Source organism: Anas platyrhynchos, chromosome 13 (assembly GCF_047663525.1).
Source record: "Anas platyrhynchos isolate ZD024472 breed Pekin duck chromosome 13, IASCAAS_PekinDuck_T2T, whole genome shotgun sequence".
Lineage (NCBI taxonomy): Eukaryota > Metazoa > Chordata > Aves > Anseriformes > Anatidae > Anas > Anas platyrhynchos.
This window is the reverse complement of record NC_092599.1, coordinates 21157422-21179815: the sequence shown is the minus strand read 5'-3', so window position 1 is coordinate 21179815 and position 22394 is coordinate 21157422. Positions and strand designations below refer to the sequence as shown.

Sequence of the window (22394 nt, the reverse complement as noted above, 5' to 3'; positions counted from 1 at the left end):
AAGATGAAATAGTTGGAATTGTAATTTTTTTTTTAAAGGAAAATTTATTTAGACTGCAGAGCTGACGAAAAGGCATTTCCTGAGTTATTTTTTATTTTTTTTCCCATATTGTCAAAAGATGACTGTAGATCCATAGCAGACAAAGCAGTGCTTAAAGAACCTTATTTTAAGAACAAACCTACCTGATGGAATGCCTGATAGCCAAGCACGGGATTTCCTTTTCCTGATTTAATTCACTTAAATAAATGTCAAAGCAAGAAATGGAAATTTTCTTGGGAACCTCAGAATCAGTCAATGTTGTTGACTTGTTCTAATAAAGAACCATTGATCAATAGAGATTAAGTGATGCTGACCACAAAGGAAAGTTTAGATCGTGTAACCAACTCCTAGGTAGTACTGAGGAAAAGCACAAAAAACAAAACAAAACAAAAAAAAAAACAAAAAAAACTCTTTTCTGATTTTTAAAACTGACATAAAAAGAAAAAAAAAAATACTGCCTGTGTGTGTAAATTTTCTTTTCGCAGCTGCTGATTAATGACATTTCCTGACATTCAGTTCTGCAGTGATTACCAATATTTACTTGCTGTAGATATACATGAGCATTCTGAACACTCTGATGCATTTTAATGCATTCCAGTACTACGATCTATAAGTTAGTTTTGAAATAGAGGCCCAGGGAACCTTTTACCATGATAAAAATGCTAATTACACATACTTATTATAATAGCACAATTAACTTGTGCTACCAAAAGTATTTGAAGGTATCTCTGGGAATAGAAAATAGTGGAAATAGGGTAGTATTTAATTTTTGTTACTTCATAAAAGCTCTTCTGTGCATTGAGCACAAAGAAAATTGAGTGCATGGGAAAAGTAGTAAACAGTATAATACCTCACTCAAAACTCCTGGATGGAAAAAAGGCAAGCATAATAGCATAATAGGCTTTAGTTCAGTGGAGCTACCACAACTTACTGACACCATAAGGGGAAACAAGGTTGTTGGACAGGTTGCCTTACTAGCACAGCATCAGCCTCTTGGTTGGAAAATATTTACAAAAAAAAAAAAAATCCTTTTAAAAAGATTTAAAAAAAAAAAAAGATTTTTTTTTTCTTTTTAAAGCAGTTGTAGAATTAAACTAAAATCCATAATTTGATGCACATCTATGAGAAGGCGTGAATGGTGTGAATGAAGAACGGACATACTCTTGAAGGAGAGTATGGAGTAAAAACCACTCACAGCTCGTATTATGACAAGTCATGACCTGTAGCGATTCTGAATGCTTTTTGTATTTTAATGAACTCAACTTCTGAAGCACCAGTCATCTCAAAATATTAAATAATAATTTGCCCTTTTTATGCAAAGGAATCCTCCAGATGGAAACTGAGCAGGGTCAACATGATAATGCATGCTTGAATCTGCTCACAGCTTGAAACTAATAGCCTGAAGGAGATAAACTCAACAGTGCATTAGATCCAGAGAATATCCTAAGTTACACTTATGAGAAACAAATTTCACCAGGAAGAGTCAGCAAAGGTCCAAGTAGGTCAAGTTAATAAACAAATTGACAATTGTAAGCATTTAAGCAGCAGGAACTCAGGCTTTTTTTTTTTTTTTTCCCCCTGCAGAAAAAAGTAACATTTCTCCACATTCCAGACACTATCAAGAGAGTGAGTTAAGGGCTTCCCTACTTTATAGATAATTATCAGAATCCCCAAGAGACTAGTTCTATACATCAGTTTACTGTAATATCTCAGTGCCCAGGCACTTTTCCTTTTTCCCTCCAATATTGTCATTCATATTGACTTGCTATGGCTGCACATATGCTTAAAAGAAGTCATTCACTGTTTTAACATTATGTCCCTCCTGAAATACTTTTATATTTTATAATTATTATCTACTCAGCAAAAAGTGCCATTGGAAGCTTTCATTTAGAAATCCAAGTCTGTTTTTAAGCACTCATTAAGGTATTTTATTTTCTAAAGCATTAGGTACTTGTAGGTCCTACTGATGTTAAAGCAGCAATATCACCATCTAGGGCCTGCTGTATGGCTGTCCTACCTGCAACTCTTACAGAACAACCTCTAGGCTACTCAGCTGAACACCAACACGTAGCGAGATGGCCTCTTCTTCTATTAGACTTCATCAAGAAGGATCTTCCTGTCCCCTCACTCTTGACACCCCAAACACTCTTTCCCACAGACTTGCACAGATCCAACTAAGCTTACTCCCAGTGCATATCAAACTACTGAATAGAGAGGTACAAATGGAAAAGAGATTGATACTAGGGAATGGTGTTGAAAATAGAATCACAGGACAGAATCTGGAGACTACACACCAGCTGATATATTTGCATGCTTTAAAATCCCAACATCTAAGTCTAATGGTATTGGCAGTGCCTAAGCTACCAGCCTGCTGCATGAATTACACTCCAACTGTTGTGAAGCTGACCTTGGAATTAGCACAAGATAGCCTCTAAAGATCATTTCTCAAGTAACTTCCTGAACAGAGTACAACGAGGATCATTCCAGTTCTCCAGAAACCTAACTTCAAATGATTTCAGAAATTTATTAAATTCTTCTGAGAGTCAGTGACATGTTTTTAAGATTACATCACTCCTATGTCAGAAGAGTCAGACTTCAAGTCAATGATAATGTTTCTCGCTGGATCCTACCTAGTATGTTCCAGCATACTGCTGCTTGCTCTAAAACAGCACAGCAGGTCATATTTGGTGAGAAAAGAACAGGGAAGGTATACTCCATCAAAACACAGTGACGCCGATTACATCCATATGTGTGGTCCTGGCAATCTAGCCATGGTTGTTCTGACACTGCTTGATGTAAGAACACTTAAGTTTTCTGGCAAGACACTATTTCTTAGCTATCAGGGTCGAAGAGGCAGCCAGGGAGGGGCGGGGACACAAACTGCCTGCAAAACTCAACAAGCCATGGGATGTAAAGGACCATTTAGGTGGCACTTTAATGCCAAAACACTAGAGATGGCTAAGAAATCGATCTCTGAAAAAAGCTCTCAGGCATCTCTAGCTGAGGCAGAGGCACATCTGGTTTGTTATAAGGTTGCCTTTTTTGCTATTTCCAGAGTTTTGTATCTGACTGCCCCAATTCATCCTGGTATTTTTTTTTATTTTTTTTTTTTAATGGGAGGGAAGGGGAGAGAGATGGTTTGCAGCTAAGCAGATCACTGTATTCTGGTTTTAAATCTGTTTTCTTGTACCATCCAATGCATTAAGACCCTGAGTGGAGCTCTCAGACATTTATAAATGTGTGTTTGTATGTGCATAGGGATGTTAATTAGACTTAGCCAAAAGAATAAAAAAAAAAAAAAAAAAAAAAAAAAAAAAGAGAGAGAGAGCAGAACTTGAAATGGTGTTGTTTTGGAGTAAAAGAGCTAGCATTTGGGTTAAAGTAGTTCCTTCATTCAAGAATACAACATCACTGTGTTTGTTTTGTTTGTTTTTTAATTTCATTTTCTCATCCAACATCCCTGCCCCATGCTCCCTCTAGTGTTCTGAGCTATGCATTACATCTACACACGCCTGCTGTATCAACAGAATCACAGAGGTTGCTGCTGAAGCGAGAAACAGAATCACAAAGGTTCATCTAGGTTGGAAGAGACCTCCAAGATCATCGAGTCCAACCTCTGACCTAACACTATCAAGTTCTCCACCAAACCATATCACTAAACTATAAATCTAAATGTCTTTTGAAGACCTCCAGGGATGGTGACTCCACCACTTCCCAGGGCAGACCATTCCAATGCCTAACAACCCTCTCAGTAAAGAAGTTCTTCCTAATATCCAACCTAAACATCCCCTGGCACAACTTTTGACCATTCCCCCTCGTCCTGGCACAAGGCACATGGTAGGACAGACCAGACCCCACTTCACTACAGCCTCCTTTGAGGTACCTATAGAGAGTGATAAGGTTGCCCCTGAGCCTCCTCTTCTCCAGGCTGAACAAGCCCAGCTCCCTCAGCCGCTCCTCATAAGACTTCTTCTCCAGGCCCCTCACCAGCTTCGTCGCCCTTCTCTGGACACACTCAAGCACCTCCATGTCCTTCTCGTAGAGAGGGGCCCAAAACTGAACACAGTACTCGAGGTGCGGCCTCACCAGAGCTGAGTACAAGGGGACAATCACTTCCCTAGACCTGCTGGCCACACTGCTTCTTATACAAGCCAGGATGTTGTTGGCCTTCTTGGCCACCTGAGCACACTGCTGGCTCATATTCAGCCAACTTATCCACTAGTACTCCCAGGTCCTTCTCCGCCAGGCAGCTTTCCAACCACTCATCTCCCAGCCTGTAGCTCTGCTTGGGGTTATTGCACCCCAGGTGCAATACCCGGCACTTGGCCTTATTGACCTTCATACAGCTGGCCTCAGCCCATCGGTGCAGCCTATCCAGATCCTCCTGCAGAGCCTTCCTACCCTCAAGCAGATCAACACACGCACCTACCTTGATGTCATCAGCGAACTTACTGAGGGTAAGCACTCAATCCCCTCATCCAGATCATCGATAAAGATACTAAAGAGGACTGGCCCTAGTACTGATCCCTGGGGGACTCCACTAGTGACCGGCCTCCAACTGGATTTGACTCCATTTACCACAACTCTTTGAGCCCAGCTATGCAGCCAGTTTTTAACCCAACAAAGTATATGCCAGTCCAAGCCACAAGCAGCCAGTTTCTCAAGGAGAACGCTATGGGAAACAGTGTCAAAAGCCTTACTGAAGTCAAGGTAGACCACATCCACAGCCTTTCCCTCATCTAGTTAGTATTTAACATAATATTACATTCTTCATTTTGCTGAGAATTTCCATAATTTAGGGGAGAATTACCAAAAGTTAGACTAAGTTTTCTGAATATATTCCTCCCTGCAGTGGAAATACAGGCTAAAAAAGCAGAAAGAGAGTGAAGTGTAAAATTAATTCTGAAACAGAACTCTGTACTTTCTTGGTAGGGAAAAGGAAGAACTTGGTGTTGAGAAAGATGAATTTCATTTGCAACAACAATTTTAATCCAAGATTCAAAGGCCAAGAGCAAAAAGGTTAGTTGCACTAAAACACCAATTATATGGATCTTTTTCTACTATTCTCTCTAGCAAAAAGACAAACTCCCTTTAACATATACACATTGATTACTTCAAGCATGTAAAAACCAAGAGGTGAATGAGAAACAGATTTTCTTAGTCATCTCCCCATTTCATGAAATGAAAAAGGGGTAGTTTTCTTCTCACCCTGTTGTGTATCAATAACAGAAGGAGAACACAGAAGAAACTGGATTAACACCTTCTTTAAAAAAGGAATAGAGATGAGTAAGATCGCTCCGAAAGAATAAAACCTTATGTCCATGCAAGTTTTTGTTTCTTCTGAGTAGCTACAGTTTTAGTATTTATTATATATTACAAATAGCACCAGTTGAAGAATAGAAAAGACCTAAACAAACGAGAAGATGAAGCAAAACTCTATTCACATCATAGTTGTCATTTTTTTGGTTTCATTTTTGTGATTTTTTTTTTAATATTTTTGCATCAATTTAAATCTTCTGAAAGCATTCCAGAATTTCAAAACAAATGAGAAATCACATTAATAAAAAAAAAAAAAAAGTGAAGCTGGTGCATTTTTCCTGCCTTGCCGTATTTTTTCAGAGGTATATAGAAGAAAAAGAAGAAAACAATTTTGCCACTAGTCATCTGTGATCTTCTATTCATTACATTATATACGTGGCATCATATTGTACCACATGACAGATATTTGCTGCAAACTCTTGTTCTATGGATAACAGAACCAAACCAAAATACTTTAATTGGATTAAAAAAAAAAAAAAGAAACTAAAAGCTATTTTAGATCAACTCATGAAAATGAACAACCCTTAATGATATTAAAAAAGATGGTGTACTCAGTCACTGCATAACAGAAAATTCTGCTTTAACTCTAATGTTTCACAAGGATATCAAGTTAAAATTAGAAGGTTGCGACAAATTTGTTAACAGATCACCCAGTCAATCCACAATAAAGGCAGAATCTTCTAGCTGTTCTTCCCCCAGGACATCACAGTTGTCACCTAGCTGTTCATCCACCATTCTATACTAAAAATATTGATTCTAGTCAATCTTTTTTTATACTGACTTATTCATATATTCTACATGTACATGGTTTAAAACATATAGAAGAAATGGTTACTCAATCCAATCAATTTCTGTTCAATGTCTGTTTTTAGTAAGAAGAATGTACATTCCGAGGTCATAAATTAATAAATGATTCTGTGACTCATGTTTGCTTCATTTTTTCTATGTAACTTACAACGTATAAATATCTACTGAAATTAATTCAAACTATTTGATTGTAACAAAGATATCAAATCCTGATTTTCACATAGAATTGGAGCATTCCAGTGACAGAAATACACAACTAGTGTTTTTACCACAACAGTTTTACTCAGAATTCCTAATTATATGTAGTAAGCCTATATTAAATACTTCCTTATGCAGACTTACAGTGCTGTCAATATATGCTTCAGTCCATACTACATCATGCTCTTGGTCAATAACCTTTGGTCGGCTAAGAACGTGGAGGTATTCCATGACATTCTCTTGAACATCAGCTAAGGTAGAAATCTGAGTAAAAAAGCCTGTGAAAACACACAATTTGAAGTTATAAACCAGGCAGAACAAATTAAAGAAGATTTCAACAAGAAGTATGATATGTTATGTCTTTTTTTTTTTTGTCTTTTTTTTTCTGCTTCTTTATTTGCAAAGGAGAAATGCAATGAAGGAATGTTTTATGAGAAGCAGCCCCTCAAGCAGTAGTAACCAGTGAAAGAGATCTGTAAAACTCTCAGACATTCTTGGAGAGCAAGTTTCCCCAAACTGCTATAAATCACTGCATGGCCTGTCCCAAACTCTCTATTTCCAGAAAACTTTTGTTGCTTGATGGTAAAGAAGTTTGGGTATTTTTTGTTTCTAAATGGTGCACACTTTAAAAATACAAACTGGTATCAATACCTTTGTACAAAAACATCTCATCCAAAGTTTGTCTGGTTTCAAGCAGCATTACTGATTAGAACTACAGACACAAAACAGTAGCTGTCAATGTTCTAAAATGCTCATCCTTGTAGAATGTTACTAAACCTCAGATAACAGCAATAGGTTATTTTCCCAGGTCACTGGGAATGGAGACTGCAACTAGAATTGCTTGACTAAGTATTCACAGCTTTATTAATCCTTTGAAACATCTCCTACAAACTGAGAACACTGAGAACAGCAGAGGCCACACCTGTTTGAGCTGTCACCACTTCCTTACCATTGCTTAGACGTCAATTACCTTTACAACACAGTGACCTTGGCATCTGGAGCCCACATCATGAAAGGGTTACAAAGGACTGACAGATTTCAAGGTTATAGTTCCATCAGGCCTTACTTAACTGCATCAAATGTCCTTAGTATAAATTCATTTCCTTTAGTGAGAAAAGAACAATATGGAATTTTCATGAAAGGTCTCGATGCAATTTTAGTCTTTTGATATGATCATATCTTCTGTGGAGCTGCAGTATCAAGCTTCAGCAGAAAACTTGGCAGCTTGAAAGAACTTTTGAGCTGTGTTTATTATAAACAGGGCCAGGCCTGGCAAGGTTGCAAGGGTGCTCTGTGGTCTGAAAGCTAGAACTTTCTGATTTGGTACATTTGCCAATAATTTGTGCAGTACAAAACTGATGTTTCTACATAAATTCCATCTCATCCCAGCCATAGATTTACATGTATATATTAAGACACAGTGTAAGGACAGACTTAAGGGCAGAGATCTATAAAATGACAATTCATATAAGTTGTTTAATGAATATTTTCAACTCAGTAAGAAAAAAGTTTTTTCTCATAATCAAGTTTACTATACTATCAAGTCAGATATTCATAGTATAGTAGTATAGTATTCAAACTCATCGTGTACTACGTACTATGCTCGTAATACAGCATACAGTATACTGTTCAAATATTCAGGATTCTACTTAAAGGATTTTATTTAAATTTTTTTTTTTTTTCTGTTAAGTCTAGTATTATGTGAGGAAGTTAACTGAATGCTAAACATAATATTAAGGCAAGTGTTTTTTTTTTTTGCCTCAGGTTTTGAAAATATTTTCTGACAGAGTAAATTGATTGACATAAGCTTAATTAGGGAACCTGTACTTGAAAAAGCGGAATTCTATGTATGAATTCAGTTCCCTGTTGAAAATAATAAAAAATACATATATAGCATGATTTTATGAATTATTGCCTTAGAACACTTATGAGAAAATGCAATGTTTAAATTACTCTTCCTGAAATGCTGCCTCCTCCAATTTTGTCACTGCTGAGACTCCCAAATCAAAATGTGTGGGTAATAAGGGATATTTCACTATCTGGGCCTTTTCATTTGGTGTAAATGAATGAAAATACAAGCTATTCACGTAACTTTATAACATACATATACACACATATGTATGTATATTTACACACTGTGGCTTATAAACCTTTCAGTCAAGGATTCAAAATACACTAGAACTGTGTGGACTCCTCATTTTACAGCAGGTGATCTACACTTTCCTTACAGCAGTTCTGAGTGTCTGAATTCTGGTATGCCTCATTTCAGAAAGCTCAAAAGAGAACCAATATTGGAAGCCATTTGTTCAGCATTGTTCACATCTCAAATTACATACTCAAAAATCAAGGTCACTCACAAAAAATCAGAAAAATAAAGCAGAGGCAAAAGTAGACTACTAAGCCTTTTGCCTTTCTTCCTTCTACTTAAAATAGTGTACAGTGTCTGCAAATCAGGATTCAGATCACTAAAAGGAAAGAGCACACAAAACACTGCTCATTTATTTGTGGGAGACGTGCAACAGGGGACCTCCAGTTATGTTCACCTCTCCTGTTCTCCTGCTACCAAATACATACTTTCAATTGTTTGTTCCAGTGTTTTCTATGCAATTTTATATCACCACTCCAGTATTATTTGTTCTGTTTAGCTCATGAACTTTTCAGTACTGTCCTGGTTTCAGTTGGGATAGAGTTGATTTTCCTCCTCGTACCTGGAATGGTGCCATGTTTTGGATTGGGATGAGAGGAGTGCTGATAACATGCTGATGTTTTAATTGTTGCAGAGCAGTGCTTACACCAAGCCAAGGACTTTTCAGCTTCTCGCTTCGTCCTGCCAGCGGGCAGGCTAGGGATGCAGCAAGAGCTGGGAGGGGACAGACCCAGGACAGCTGACCCAAACTGGCCAAAGGGGTATTCCATACCATCTGACATCATGCTGAACAATATATAGGGGTGGCTAGCTGGGGTGGCAGACGCCGGACTGCCAGGGCTAGGTTGGGCATCGGTCAGCGGGTGGTGAGCAATTGCACTGGGCATCACTTGTTTCACATACATTATTAGTAATAGTACTATTATTATTATTATTATTATTATTATTATTATTATTATTATTATTATTATTATTATTATTATTATTTTCCTGTCTTAATAAACTGTCTTTATCTCAACTCACAGGCTTCACTTTCCCGTTCTTCTCCCCCATCCCAGAGAGGGAGTGGGGAAGTTGAGCGAATGGCTGTGTGGTGCTTAGCTGCTGACCGGGTTAAATCACAACAAGTACATATCAATATTTGCACTTCTCTTACATCAGTGTGCAATGGAACACTGTAAATGGAGCAGAGATCTGCTTGCACTAAGTATTGTACAGTGAACAAAGTAGTAACACGTGTACTTATTCCCTTAATATATATTAAATAATGTCTAAAATGTCAGAGCAGATTAACTGCTTGAAAAATTGGCATTGCATCTAAGGCGATGAAAAGGTCATTTTTAATCAAACAGTACTTTCACACCCATACATGTTGAAATCAGTTAGTTAACACTTTTTAATGTCATACTTCAATTAAATTCAAAACCTCAAAGGCTCATTTAAAAAACACTTGTCTATGCCTGGAAATTTGTTTAATCACAGTTTATAAGTTACTTTTCAGATAGAGAATACCTTGCTGGAATTTACTCTGATTGCGTCCTGAAAGTTTTAGTGTCAGTTTTTCAAGTGAAAAAAATAGTTTGGTAACACTTCAAAGTCTGATACACATTACAAGACACTGATAATAGTGAACATTGTAGGGTTTTTGGTGGTGGTGTGTTATTGTTTGTTTAGAAGAGATCCATCTGGACCAAGAACAGCCAACTTGAGCAGACACCTACTTAATCAGTTTATTCACAAGTATTGTTAATATGGATGGATATTACATTAGATATTTCTCCTTGTAGTGTTTTTAAGAATTCATTTTCTCATATCTGATATAACACCTGACATAATATCACAAAACTCTCCAGGCAGCATGTTACATTCAAAGTATTCATTTCTTGCTGTAGTACTTGCAAAATGTATCCCTAAACTGCACAATAGAGAGAACAATTTCTTATCCCTATTTCCTAAGACTAACAGAGATAATGATTCAGTCTCTGTTATTCTGAATCAATTTTGAACAAACTTGAAGAAATAAAGGTCTCAAAGACAAATGAAAATTTGTGGCTCTGCCCAGATTGAAAGTAACGTTGAGCATCCTGTTTGAAAGGAGCCAGATGGTAAATCAGCACATGTATACTGGCATGCATGTAGTTGCAGGCTAGCTATGCAGTGCTCCTTGCCAGAGAGTATGACAGAGAGTATGACAGCTAGAGGAGTCAAGGTTAGCAAGTGGAGGAAAAAGAGTTTAGTGTGAAAAAAAAAATAAATAAATCATTTCTGTATTTCACAGATCATATATCAGGCTGCAACAGAAGGAAAGTTGAAAGAAAGAATGTTAAAGACTTTATTCTTTTTAATTGGTTAGTTTCAAATAACTAAGACTAAAGAAATGTAAGAATTGCTGCTAAAGATATGCAAAAGACAAGTCTTAGATGAAGATGGTGTCAACCATATGGATTCTCTCTAGGTCTTTTATAATGTGATCCCAGGTGTGAGTTTCATTTTCAATCTTTGCAAAGTTCCTTGAAGATTTAGTCTGTTTAAATATGGTTTGTATCCTTAAAAATATGGTTTGCATGCTTTTGTAATTCACATTAGGAAAACTTAACAAAGATTTTATCATTTCCATGAGTCATTTAATATGAAGTTAGCTATCTTTTATGAATTTATGGTTCATCTATTTACTTATTTCTATAAAAGGTTGTTTTCCTATTGTTTTAGCCTCTATTACAGAAAAGAGAAAGAAATTGCAAAAGCTACACAAATTACCTTTCCCATATTTTGATGCTTGTTCTAATATTTGGTTTTGGACTTTCTCCTGTTGAGAAAACTCCACCAAAAGTTACTATAGCATAGCTAGAGACAGCATTGGGTAATATTCTTAGTTCATTTTCCCTGGTACATTTAGACATATTGATGATTCATGTGTTCATAACTGTGTGTAACAAATGTCAAACCTCACAGGAATTAGCTTCCTAACACTGATAAACTCCTATCCAGAGATCAAATGGGTTTAAAAACCTTACTCTTCCTATACCAAGGTTTTATCATCAGATAAAGACATGCTCTGAAATTCTGAGCACAGTTGCTGAGGCCATGTAAACAACAGCAGCAAACCTGTGCTTAAATTTTTGCATTCTAACACCTGCTTCTTAGTTCCCTGGTGTGTGAATTATGCTACCCCACAGCTCCTTGCAGTCAGCACTAATTTTTGTCCCCAGCAAGAAAAACTCGTGAGGGAAATGAGTAAGATTTGGTAATGACAAGCATGAGATACATATAACAATGTAGTTAAACACAGACGCTTATGCTCTGCCTTTCCATATTACACAGTCCATTGCAGTTTTTGGATAGATTCCTTTCCTCTAAAATGTCCACCATTAGACATGGAACTTTTAAAAACGCCTCCGAAAGATTTTTTTTTTTTAAACAGAGTGCAGCACTTTTCGTTTTCTGGGCACATGTAGAATAAATGCATTATTGCAACTAATAAAACATCAGAATTAAAAAAAAAATCCTCTTTGCATAGGGACTGAGGGGGAATTCATTGTTTCACTGCAGCTGTAAAGCTCCCATGGAGAATTCACCCCCTCCTCCTAAGAGGTCTCTCAAGCAGGTGAACAGTATCTGTAGCTGGCTGCCTGCCACTCCCCACAATAGCCCAGAGTGCAGGAGGTGCTGGGGTCATGCTATTAGTGGGAATGGATGTGACTGGGGCTTCCTGTAAGCAACTCTTCTCTGCTAATACAATAGTCTATAAACTGCTACAGCTGGGGCACAATTTGCCTCAGGGCTGATCTGTCCTCTGCTGGCAGTTAGATAGCCACTATCAGACCTCTGATATGCAAAGCATTTTTTCTTCAGTGCTTTCCCAGCTTCTGCTCCTTTGTACTGATGAATCCCCTCCTTTGTCCATTTTGCAATATGCCAGCCGCAGCAATGCTGGGTAATTAATAAACATTCTGAACAGAGGCTGTCAAATTGCTAATGCATAGAGAAATTTCCTGGGGAGTGGGGGGCATTTAATGCCGTCTGTTTTGTTAGTCAGTAACACATTAACTCCCATCTTTCTCTTACAGCTTTCTACTGGAAGTGACTGCTGAGGGAAAGGTAGTAAGTGCTTACTTTAAAATCTGGCACATGCATGCTGTGCGTTTAGGAAAATCTTATTTTTGTTCACTTGAGGATGTTAGTAAATCTTAATTCTTTTCCTTCATGTACACCGTTTCACGATACAGAAGACTGAATCATTGCAAATTGCACAAACTACTCCACAGGGTCACTGGGGCTCCTGAATGTTTTAATGTATTTAAAATGGTTTGGCGTTTTGCTTCATCAAGTGAACTCCCTCTAAATATGCCCTACTTATACACAGAAATGTAACAGAAAAAGGGGAGGGGTGAAGTTATGTTGTTGAAGGTTTCACCACCAGAATCTAGAAGCTAAATATGTTTTGCAAGGTGGTATAAATTTCCCCTGTGACCCTTTTTGATGGAAAGGACTGCTGTCCACAGTCCAGTCAGCTGTAAAACCTGCAAACAGCTTTCATCTATGTTGTGCTTCCAAGGGGAAAATCACTGCAAGGAAAATTGATTTTAGGGTCATTGACCCTCAGTGACAACAACATACTTTGGCCCATCCATGCAAGTAGTAAACTGCAGTCCAGCCATATAGCCAATCTTTAGACCAGCTTTACTACACTGCTCATCTGTCTGCGCTGTAATCCCTCCTTTCACTAAAAGAAAATGGGTGAGTTCTAGCTAAAAATTGTAAAGGAAAAAACTCTAAATCCATACTGCCTGACATGACTATTTATGCTGAATCCAATTATGATTTTCAAAGCTGTAAGAAAGCATTTATATACTAATTAGAGGTAAAAGACTTTTTGAATTATAAGCTACCAGAAAGCAGGTATTGTACCTACTAAACAGTTAAAAAAAAAAAAAAATAAATGTATAGAAGAAACAGTCATTAAACTGCATCAAACTGTTTAGTTGATCTACTTTGTAAGATTCTAACTGGAAGCAACATGGCTCTGAAAAGAACAAAGTAGTCCTGAAGAATGACAAAGGTGACCCCTCTGAGAATAAAGACATGGACCAGATGATCTAGTGAGGCAGTCTCTATTGCCTGGTCCTAATTTCTGAGTTTCTGTACTTAGATCTTTATGAATCTGAACAGCAGGGCTAAAAAGCTAAAAGATTTTGTTGATTAAATTGCCTTCAAAAAGATGCTTCAAAGGATTCTTATACTATTACTTAAACTAAATTATGTTGTAATATTAGCTGATTAAGACAAGACTTCAAACTAAGTAATTTCCATCAGCTGGACATAACAGTAGTTAAAGAAATAATGACTAAATGGATAGCACCTGATGCAATTCATCATAATATAATGTGACACAAAGGAAGGTTTTTCTGTTGTTGTTTGTTTTGTTGTTGTTTTTTTTTCTGTTTGGTTTTTGTTTGTTTGTTTTTTGTTTTCCAAGAGAAAAGGAAAACCTGAAGAGTAATTAGTTTTTTGTGTGCACTTTTTTTTTTTTTAACCTCTGAATCATTCTTACTTATTTACTTATATTAGTCAATCATTTTACTGTAGCATCTCAGCATCTTACATGTTTTAATGCCCCTTCTTACAGAATATAAACCTGTTTTTTCAATTACACTGTCAGCTCCTCAAGGGACAGGATGTCTGGTGTTTTACATGCCACGCCTAACTCAACAGGACTCACACCCAGTGTTCTTAGGTACCAAACAACTGTGACCAAGTAGTAACAGCTACAACAGGACACCCAATTTGAAAGTAAGGTTTGGTCTCTGAACCAAAATTTAAGACCACATCTTAAAAAGATTCAGATGTTTTAAAAAAGAAAATATATTTTAAATTACATGCTATGGATAAATAAGTTTTTTTCATCCCGGAAAAAAACAACCCATCCTCTTTGATTAGTTGTCAGTGGCACTGTACCTGTAAAACAGGTCAATTATTCAGGAAGACCCAGTGATACAGTTTTGAAAGCAAGGCTTTCACAGTTGAAGGTTAACTAACCTTTGTTAGCACAGGCCATCCACTTCAGGTTATCAGCAAAAGCAGCTTCTCTTCCGATCAGATAGGTAAAAATACGAACCTGAATATACAATGAAGAGATCAAGTCAATTAATGCTGCAGCCACTTAAAACCTACACAGTGGAACTTCCCATACAGATATGCAGTTCAGGTATGGATAGACCCTTTTTAAGAAAGTATTACTGCAAGTAATGTCTTCATGGTGAAATATGGCTTTTGTTCGATGTAACAGAATGGCTGATCTCTTTTGATGTTTCTAATACCTGACATGTAACAAACGTTTAGGTTACATGGCTGAAGTATAAGTGAGAATAAACTAAAACCATCAGAGTACATGACAAGACAGTGTTTTAGGCAAATCTGTTCTGCATTTATGAATTCAGAAAATTGCTGTGGTGTGGAAGAAGAGGCAGAAATAGTAAATGCTACTATGGAAGAATCTGAAACTCCAGGCAAGCCAATTCCCATCGGTTTTCAAAATTCATATGCCATTGTCTCCTGTGTCAGCCTAGAGGCAGGTACCCACAGGTGGTACTTGTGCTATCATCAAGTGATAAATTGAAGATTCGTGTGCAGGGTTGCGACAATTCCAGATAAAAGCATCTGTGCAAAGAACCACGCCACTGGGCTATGCATGTGCGTGCGCAGATATACACAAAGGGACATCTGTTCAGAGATCCTGCAAATGCAAAATATTTGCCTCATATCCCCTTTTCTCTTCAGATAAACATACATGTACGTTAAGGAGTCCTTCCAATCAAGCAGGTCAACCACAACTTTATTGTATTTACTGCAAAACAGTATCTGTCTCATCTGTGTATGCTGACTCTATCCTACTTTCTTTTAACAGGAGTGGGTGAATTAACATGAGCTAATGTTATTTTTGGTAATGTGGACAGAAATAAATAATGCTAAAATACCTGCACATTGACCTATACTATCTCTGCTAAATGATTTTCACTAACACAGCACACTGATATCAAACTCCATGATAGTTTTTGCAATGTGATGCTCTTTATACAGCCCCTGAAATAAAATGACTTAAATCCAAGATTAGCGTTAAGGATTTGTCTTTCAGGTTTGATAGAAGCTCAGACATAGAATTTGGACATCTGAAAGATTTATTTTTTTTTTTTGAAGGGTATCATGGTCATTCCCAGTCATAGTCTCCCATTATCAGATATTTCTAGCAAATACTCTATTTTTTTCTTCTCAAAACATTACACTTGTCAAGTTTGTCCAAAATAAAACTTTAAAGTACGTGGCATACTATCTGGGAGGTAATAGTCTTGTACTCCTGCTCTCTTTTTTTTCTTTTCTTTTCCTTTTTTCCTTTGATCTTCTTGTTAGCATTATTACTGTTTTGTGGCTTTTTCATGACCAAGATTAGCATCAGTTTTATACCTACTGTGATACTGCTTGGAGAACACTGTTCTGCAAAAAAGATCATCAGTTACTCATCTCTAACATCTGTGAGTCTACAGATATAATTTGATATGGGCCATAGAACGCACAACACAAAAGGAAACTTTTTCCAGGATGCAGATAAAAAACCCTACACAAGAAATAACGAGACTTCAGGTATGAGACCTAAAACTTTGAAGATTTGTATGGTATTATATAGCTTTTATTGTTTTTGTTTGTTTGTTTGTTTTTGTTGTTTTTTCTGTTTGTTTGTTTGTTTTGGGGTGGTGGTGGTGTTTGTTTTGTTGTTTTTTTTTTTTTTTTTTTTTTTTTAACTGATATACAATTTAATGTTTTTCTGTACCAATATTAAAAATGCTTGAGGGCTGGAAAAAGTAAAGCTAGTACATAGCAGATTATCCCCTTGCAATCTTCAATCTGGCCTGGAAATTTCAGAGGAAATTAGATTTATATAATTAAGGCCATGACTTCCAAGACATTAGCAGTGTCAGAATGGATACAGGGAGACATGAAAGGAAATGTTGAAGAAAAAAAAAATCTGAGAAAGGTTATTTGGCTCTGGCCCAATAACCTAAAAGAAGACTTGCACTTAACTGAATTGTGAGAGAAATAAACAGCTTTTTTTCAGGAGTATAGGATGATTTCTGAGGAGGAAATTACTCTTTCAGTTGGTCAGTATCAGTTATGTGCCCTGTTGCAAAATGCAAAAATGGTTTTCACATTTTAGATGTGAGAAAAAGCAGCACTGTGTGCAAAGATTGTGACCAGACTTTTAAATTCCTTTAAAGACATCTCCAGCAATAGCCTTACACCAGAGAAACAATTCTGATTTTTATGAATAAGTGCATTCACACACACAAATGCATGCACAATTCTCATCTGAAAAGCACAGTAGCAGACAGATTGTTCAAGACCTGAATAAAATCCATCTAGAGCTATTTGTTACAAGAATAAGTTGCTCATTAATTGCCTGAAAGTAGGAAGAGGAGCATCCGCTTGTTATTATTAGGAGAAATACTGTTTTGAAGAAAAACTGAAGGCTACCCGAACATCCTGGACAGAACAAACACCTCACGAAGTCATGGGGCACCCCAAGCTAGGGGAATGGCCCATGCAGGGCAAGGCCACTTCTCAAGGGGACCTCAAGATGCTGAAGGCCTGGGCTGACAGCATCTTCATAAGGTTCAACATGAAAACGTCCTGTATCTGGCACAGAAAAACAAAACAAAACAAACAAACAAACAAACAAAAAAAACAGCACAGGTAACAGGGAGATGGTTAGAAAGCAACTTTACAGAAAACTGCCTTGGGTCCATGGTGAACAAGAAGCAGGGAGCCCCTGAGGCAAAAGAGGTCAAGTTCATACTGGGCTGTATAAGCAAGCTGTACACCAGTGAGATTATTCCTCTCTATTCTGGAGTAATGTCACCCCACTACACACACCAGTTTTGGACTCCCCTGTACAAGACAGACACTGACTCACTGACTCATTCTCCTTGAATGCAGCCTCTAAGATGGCAAGGGGGAAAAGTCAGAACAACAGAAATTCTGAAGAGTTTTAAGGAAAAACCTTTTAATTATGAGTGTAATAAAATATAAGAAGACATTGTCCAGAGAATTTGTAGAACCTGCATCCTGGGAGATATGCAAGATCTGGCCAGACGAGTTCCTGAACAGAGTAATCTTATTTCACCTTCTCTGAACAAGTTTTTTCTACAGAAGTTTTAAAATGTACTTGGAGGATTTCTCTCTTTATTCTCAGTTGTGATACTATAGTCCTCATTGTCCCCTTTTCAGTTTTCGTAATGGCCAAATCCTTTCTAGGCATACAGTGTCTTGCATTATTATTTTGCCTAAAGACAAGACTTCAATCACAAAATCTTCTCCAGTCTTTCAAAGATAAAATGTAATAGAATTCAATCATGATTTATATTTATGTCATTTTAAAAAAGATATGCACTGTGTAGAGTAGTTAATTAGTTTGAATTAAATAGTATGCATAATCCGACTAAGAGTCTAGAGGACACAGCATTAAAGAATAGTACTTTCATGCTTTGTTGATAGCTACCAAAACCATTAATAAAAAAATCTTTATTTTCTAAACACAAGTGAAAGGGCACAGTGAGATTCATACACTGAAAATATAGCATAAATCACTGTCACAGTTTATCTTTCTGAAAATAATGCTAGAATATAGCCTATGATGAGACTGAATACATCTGAGAGATTTATATCTAATGATCTGCTTTAATCTATACAGAATCAAAAGACACTGTGCTCCTAATAAAAGGAGACCAGCCTTATCTAAAAGAATGAGTGGTAAGCATGATAATAGGTCTAGGCAGCAACCAAACTGCATTAAACCTACAAATAATAAAATTTCAGGAAATAGGTATCATAGATCATTATGAAGAATGGACTGCCTCTGTGATACTGTTGCAAGGATTTTAATGATTTTTCTCTGAGTGCATTTTAAACATATAGTTTATTTGGTATCTGCAGTTTCTCTGGAAGTTATTTAAAGCATCATCAGAAATACTGCTAATTGGTTGGCATTACTTCAAAAATATAAATAAAACCTATAGACAGCTCACACTGAAGATGAGTGATCATTTCATTAAATGCTCTTATATTTCCTTATCCCAATGAGCTTTGTATTTTTCTCTATTCTCTTTTCGCTGCAACATTATATAAATGGCATTTACTAGGTCTACCATAAAGTACAAAATCTTCTGTAAAAAGAAATATGTGTTAAGCTATATTTTTAAAATGCCATCTCTATACTGTTCATTACTTAATAGAGTGACTTATTATTTATAGTAATACAAGTTCCCAAAGGTATTCCAGTTTAAAAAACAAACAAACAAACAAACAAACAGAGATATTGAAGTTTACCTTTCTTTGATGATTTTAAAGATACATTAATGGGTTTTATGGATATTGTTTAATTCTCCATTCAGGATAGTGAGAAAAATTCCCCAAATCAGCTCCTATAGCAAACAATTCTGATTATTAACCTACTTCTAAAAGTTTCATTGATCAGTTCATTGAATCCACCAGTGGAAGGTTAATCCTCTGTGGGCTTGCAGTGGGAAACACTCATGCATCCCTAACCGTTCAGAGTAGAATCAGTTTTACAAAACAAAGCTTGCCATGTCGCTTTCTGCTGTCTGAGATCACAGGAATGACTTAGGTAATAAATGAAGTCAAAACTGAAACTTTCCGGAGTAAGTCTAGAATCTAAATCCCATTTTTCAAAAACAAACTTGGCTCTACATACCTTTTTTATACTGGTTTTACTGTTTTGAATAGGCATAAAGATAAATCTTACGTAATAATTCTAGATGCACTGTTACAGACCCATTGTATGATACCAATAAGCAGGGAAAAAGCTACTGTGATCACAAAACTTCTTTTCTGTATCTATGTAAAAATATAACATAAGTCAACAGTACAGCATTACTGCATTACCACTGAAAGATAAGTTCTAATTACTTCAACTTCTGCATGTGGACAAGGCCTACACAGTGATGGGTTTACATACGGAATCGCAGAAGCACCTCGGTTGGAAGAGACCTCCAAGATCACCAAGTCCAACCTCTGACCTGACACTATCAAGTCCTCCACTAAACTATATCACGAAGCTATAAATCTAAATGTCTTTAGATTTATAAATCTAAATCTATGGAGAGGTTGAGGGCCACCACTTCCTGGTGGCCCTCAACCTCTCCATCTCCTCCTTTAGCTCTGCCACCAGTCAGACCAGGTCATCCACCTGCTCACACCTCACACACATGGTGTCTCTGCCGCCCTCAGAGGGCAGCAACAGGCTCAGGCACTCCCTGCATCCAGAGACCTGAACTGCTGCATTTTTGAGCAGGCACTCAGTCTGGGTGGCCACAGACTGTCTAAAAAGAGCTCACACATTGTTATAGTTGCTATTAAAAATGTTATTGTAAACAGACTAGACATTAGGCACCAGATTTAATATCCATCTGTATTCTCAGATGCTATGTAAGATAAATGCTGATCAGTAAAAACCGTTTAAAAAATCTTAATAGTGACCACCATATTTTCTTCTCTCTGTATCTGAAGTAACTGAATGGAGAGTGTCAGAACAGTTCTGCTCTGAAAAATGATTCCATGGAACATCTATTTTACTCAAATAATCCTACAAAGAAAGGCATAGAGAGCTGGGGCTGTTCAGCCTACAGAAGAGAAGGCTCCGGGGTGACCTCACTGCAACCTTTCAGTACTTGAAGGGGACTGATAAACAACACGGAGAGCAACTCTTTGCTCATTTAGATATTGACAGGATGAGGGGGAATGGTTTTAAACTAAAAGAGGGGAGATTTAGATTAGAGGTTAGGAGGAAATTCTTTACTCAGAGGGTGGTGAGGCACTGGAACAGGTTGCCCAGGGAGGTTGTGGATGTCTAGAGGTGTTCAAGACCAGGTTAGATGAGGCCTTGAGCAACCTGATCTAGTGGGTGACATCCCTGTGTATGGCAGGGGGGTTGGAACTAGATGATCTTTGAGGTCCCTTCCAACCCAAGCCATTCTATGATGAGCAACTTCAAACATCAACCTGACCTACCAAGTCCCATTACTAAACGATGTCACTTACTGCCATGTCCACACATCTCTTAGAATCACAGAAACATAGAAACACAAGATTGGAAAGGACCTACAAGATCATTTAGTCCAACCATCCTACTATCACCAATACTACCCATTAAGCTACTAAATCACGTCGTAGCACCTTGTCCAGGTACTTCTTGAACACTGTGAGGGACAGTGACTCCACCATCACCCTGGCCAGGCCGTTCCAGTGCCTGACTACTCTTTGAGAGAAAAAGTTTTTCCTGATATCTAATATAAATCTTCCCAGGTGCAACTTGTGACCATTCCCTCAAGTCCTATCATTAGTTATCTGAGGAGGGCCGACCCACTCCACCACAAGCTTCCTTCAGGAAGTCATAGAGTCATTGTACAGTGCAATGAGGTCTCCCCTGAGGCTTCTCTTCTCCAGACTAAACACCCTCAGTTCCCCCAGCCACTCCTCATTTAAGACTTGTGTTCCAGGCCCCTCACCATTTTTTTTGCCCTTCTCTGGACATGCTCCAGGACCTCAATATCCTTCTTGTAGTGAGGTGAACACAGTAGTCAAGGTGTGGCCTCACCAAAGGTGAGTACAGGGGGATGATGACCTCCTTGCTCCTGCTGGCTACACTATTTCTAATACAGGCCAGGATGCCGTTGGCCTTCTTGGCTCCCTGGGCACACTGCTGGTTCATGTTCAGGTGAGCACTGATCCACACTCCCAGGCCCCTTTCTTCTTCACAGTCTTCTAGTCACTCTGCCCCAAGCCTATAGCATTGCATGGGGTTATTGTGGCCAAAGTGCAGGACGTGGTACTTGGCCTTGTTAAACATCATCCTGTTTGCCTCAGCCCAGCAGTCCAGTCTATCTCAAGGTCCACCCTACCCTCAGGCAGATCGACAGAACCTCACAACTTGCTGTTGTCTGCAAACTTACTCAGGGTACACTTCATCTCCTCATCTAGGTCATCAATAAAGGTATTAACAAGATAGGCCCCAGTACTGACCCCTGGGGGACACCACTTGTAACGAGACGCCATCTGGACTTAACTCCATTAACCACAACCCACTGGGCATGGCCCTCAAGACAGTTCTTTACACAGAGAAGAGTATACCTGTCCAGGCAATGGGCAGCCAGTTTCCCTGGGAGGATACTGTGGGAGATGTGTCAAAAGCCTTGCTGAAGTCTAAGTAGACTACATCAACAGCCCTTCCCTTATCTAGCAGTCTACTCACATGATAATAGAAGGAGATGAGGTTCGACAAGCATGACCTGCCTTTTGTGAACCCGTGCTGGCTGGGCCTGATCCCCTGGATGCCATGCAAGTACCACGTGATCTCACTCAAGATGATTCGCTCCATAACTTTGCCTGGAACCGAGGTCAGGCTGACAGTTCCTCAGGTCCTCCTTATGGCCCTTCTTGTAGGTGGGAGTCACATCAGCAAGCCTCCAGTCCTCTGGGACCTCTCCAGATAACCAGGAATGCCAATAGATGGTGGAAAGCAACTTGGCAATTACTTCCGCCAGCTCCCTCAGCACCCTAGGGTGGAGCTTGTCTGGTCCCATTGACTTGTGACATTCCAGATGGAGGAGCAGGTTTCTCTCTCTTCCTGGATCACAGGGAATGATTCTCTATCTGAATCACAGGGGACATCCAGGTCAGGGTGTAAAGTACCCTGAGGATAACTGATCTGACTATTAAAGACAGATGTAAAGAAGGTGTTGAGAACCTCAGCCTTATCCTTATCATTATCCTCAGTGATCACATTCCCTGCGGCATGAAGTAAAGGTTCTGCTCTTGCTGT

The 22394-nt window shown here is 38.1% G+C and overlaps 1 protein-coding gene across 15 annotated transcripts in view; it reads right to left on the bottom strand.

The window, feature by feature from the left end:
• The window catches only part of CACNA2D3 (calcium voltage-gated channel auxiliary subunit alpha2delta 3), a 459196-nt gene that overhangs the window by 156952 nt on the left and 279850 nt on the right, over positions 1 to 22394 (bottom strand). For all 15 annotated transcript variants that reach the window (XR_011812447.1, XR_002401918.4, XR_005269052.2 and 12 more), the window contains 2 exons: positions 14546 to 14624; positions 6508 to 6641 (listed from right to left, as the gene is read on the bottom strand). Coding sequence is in view for 12 of the 15 variants with exons in the window: in XM_038185882.2 (XP_038041810.1) it covers positions 6508 to 6641; positions 14546 to 14624 (213 nt within the window). In the remaining 3 variants the exon portion in view is untranslated. The remainder of the gene's footprint in view (positions 1 to 6507; positions 6642 to 14545; positions 14625 to 22394) is intronic.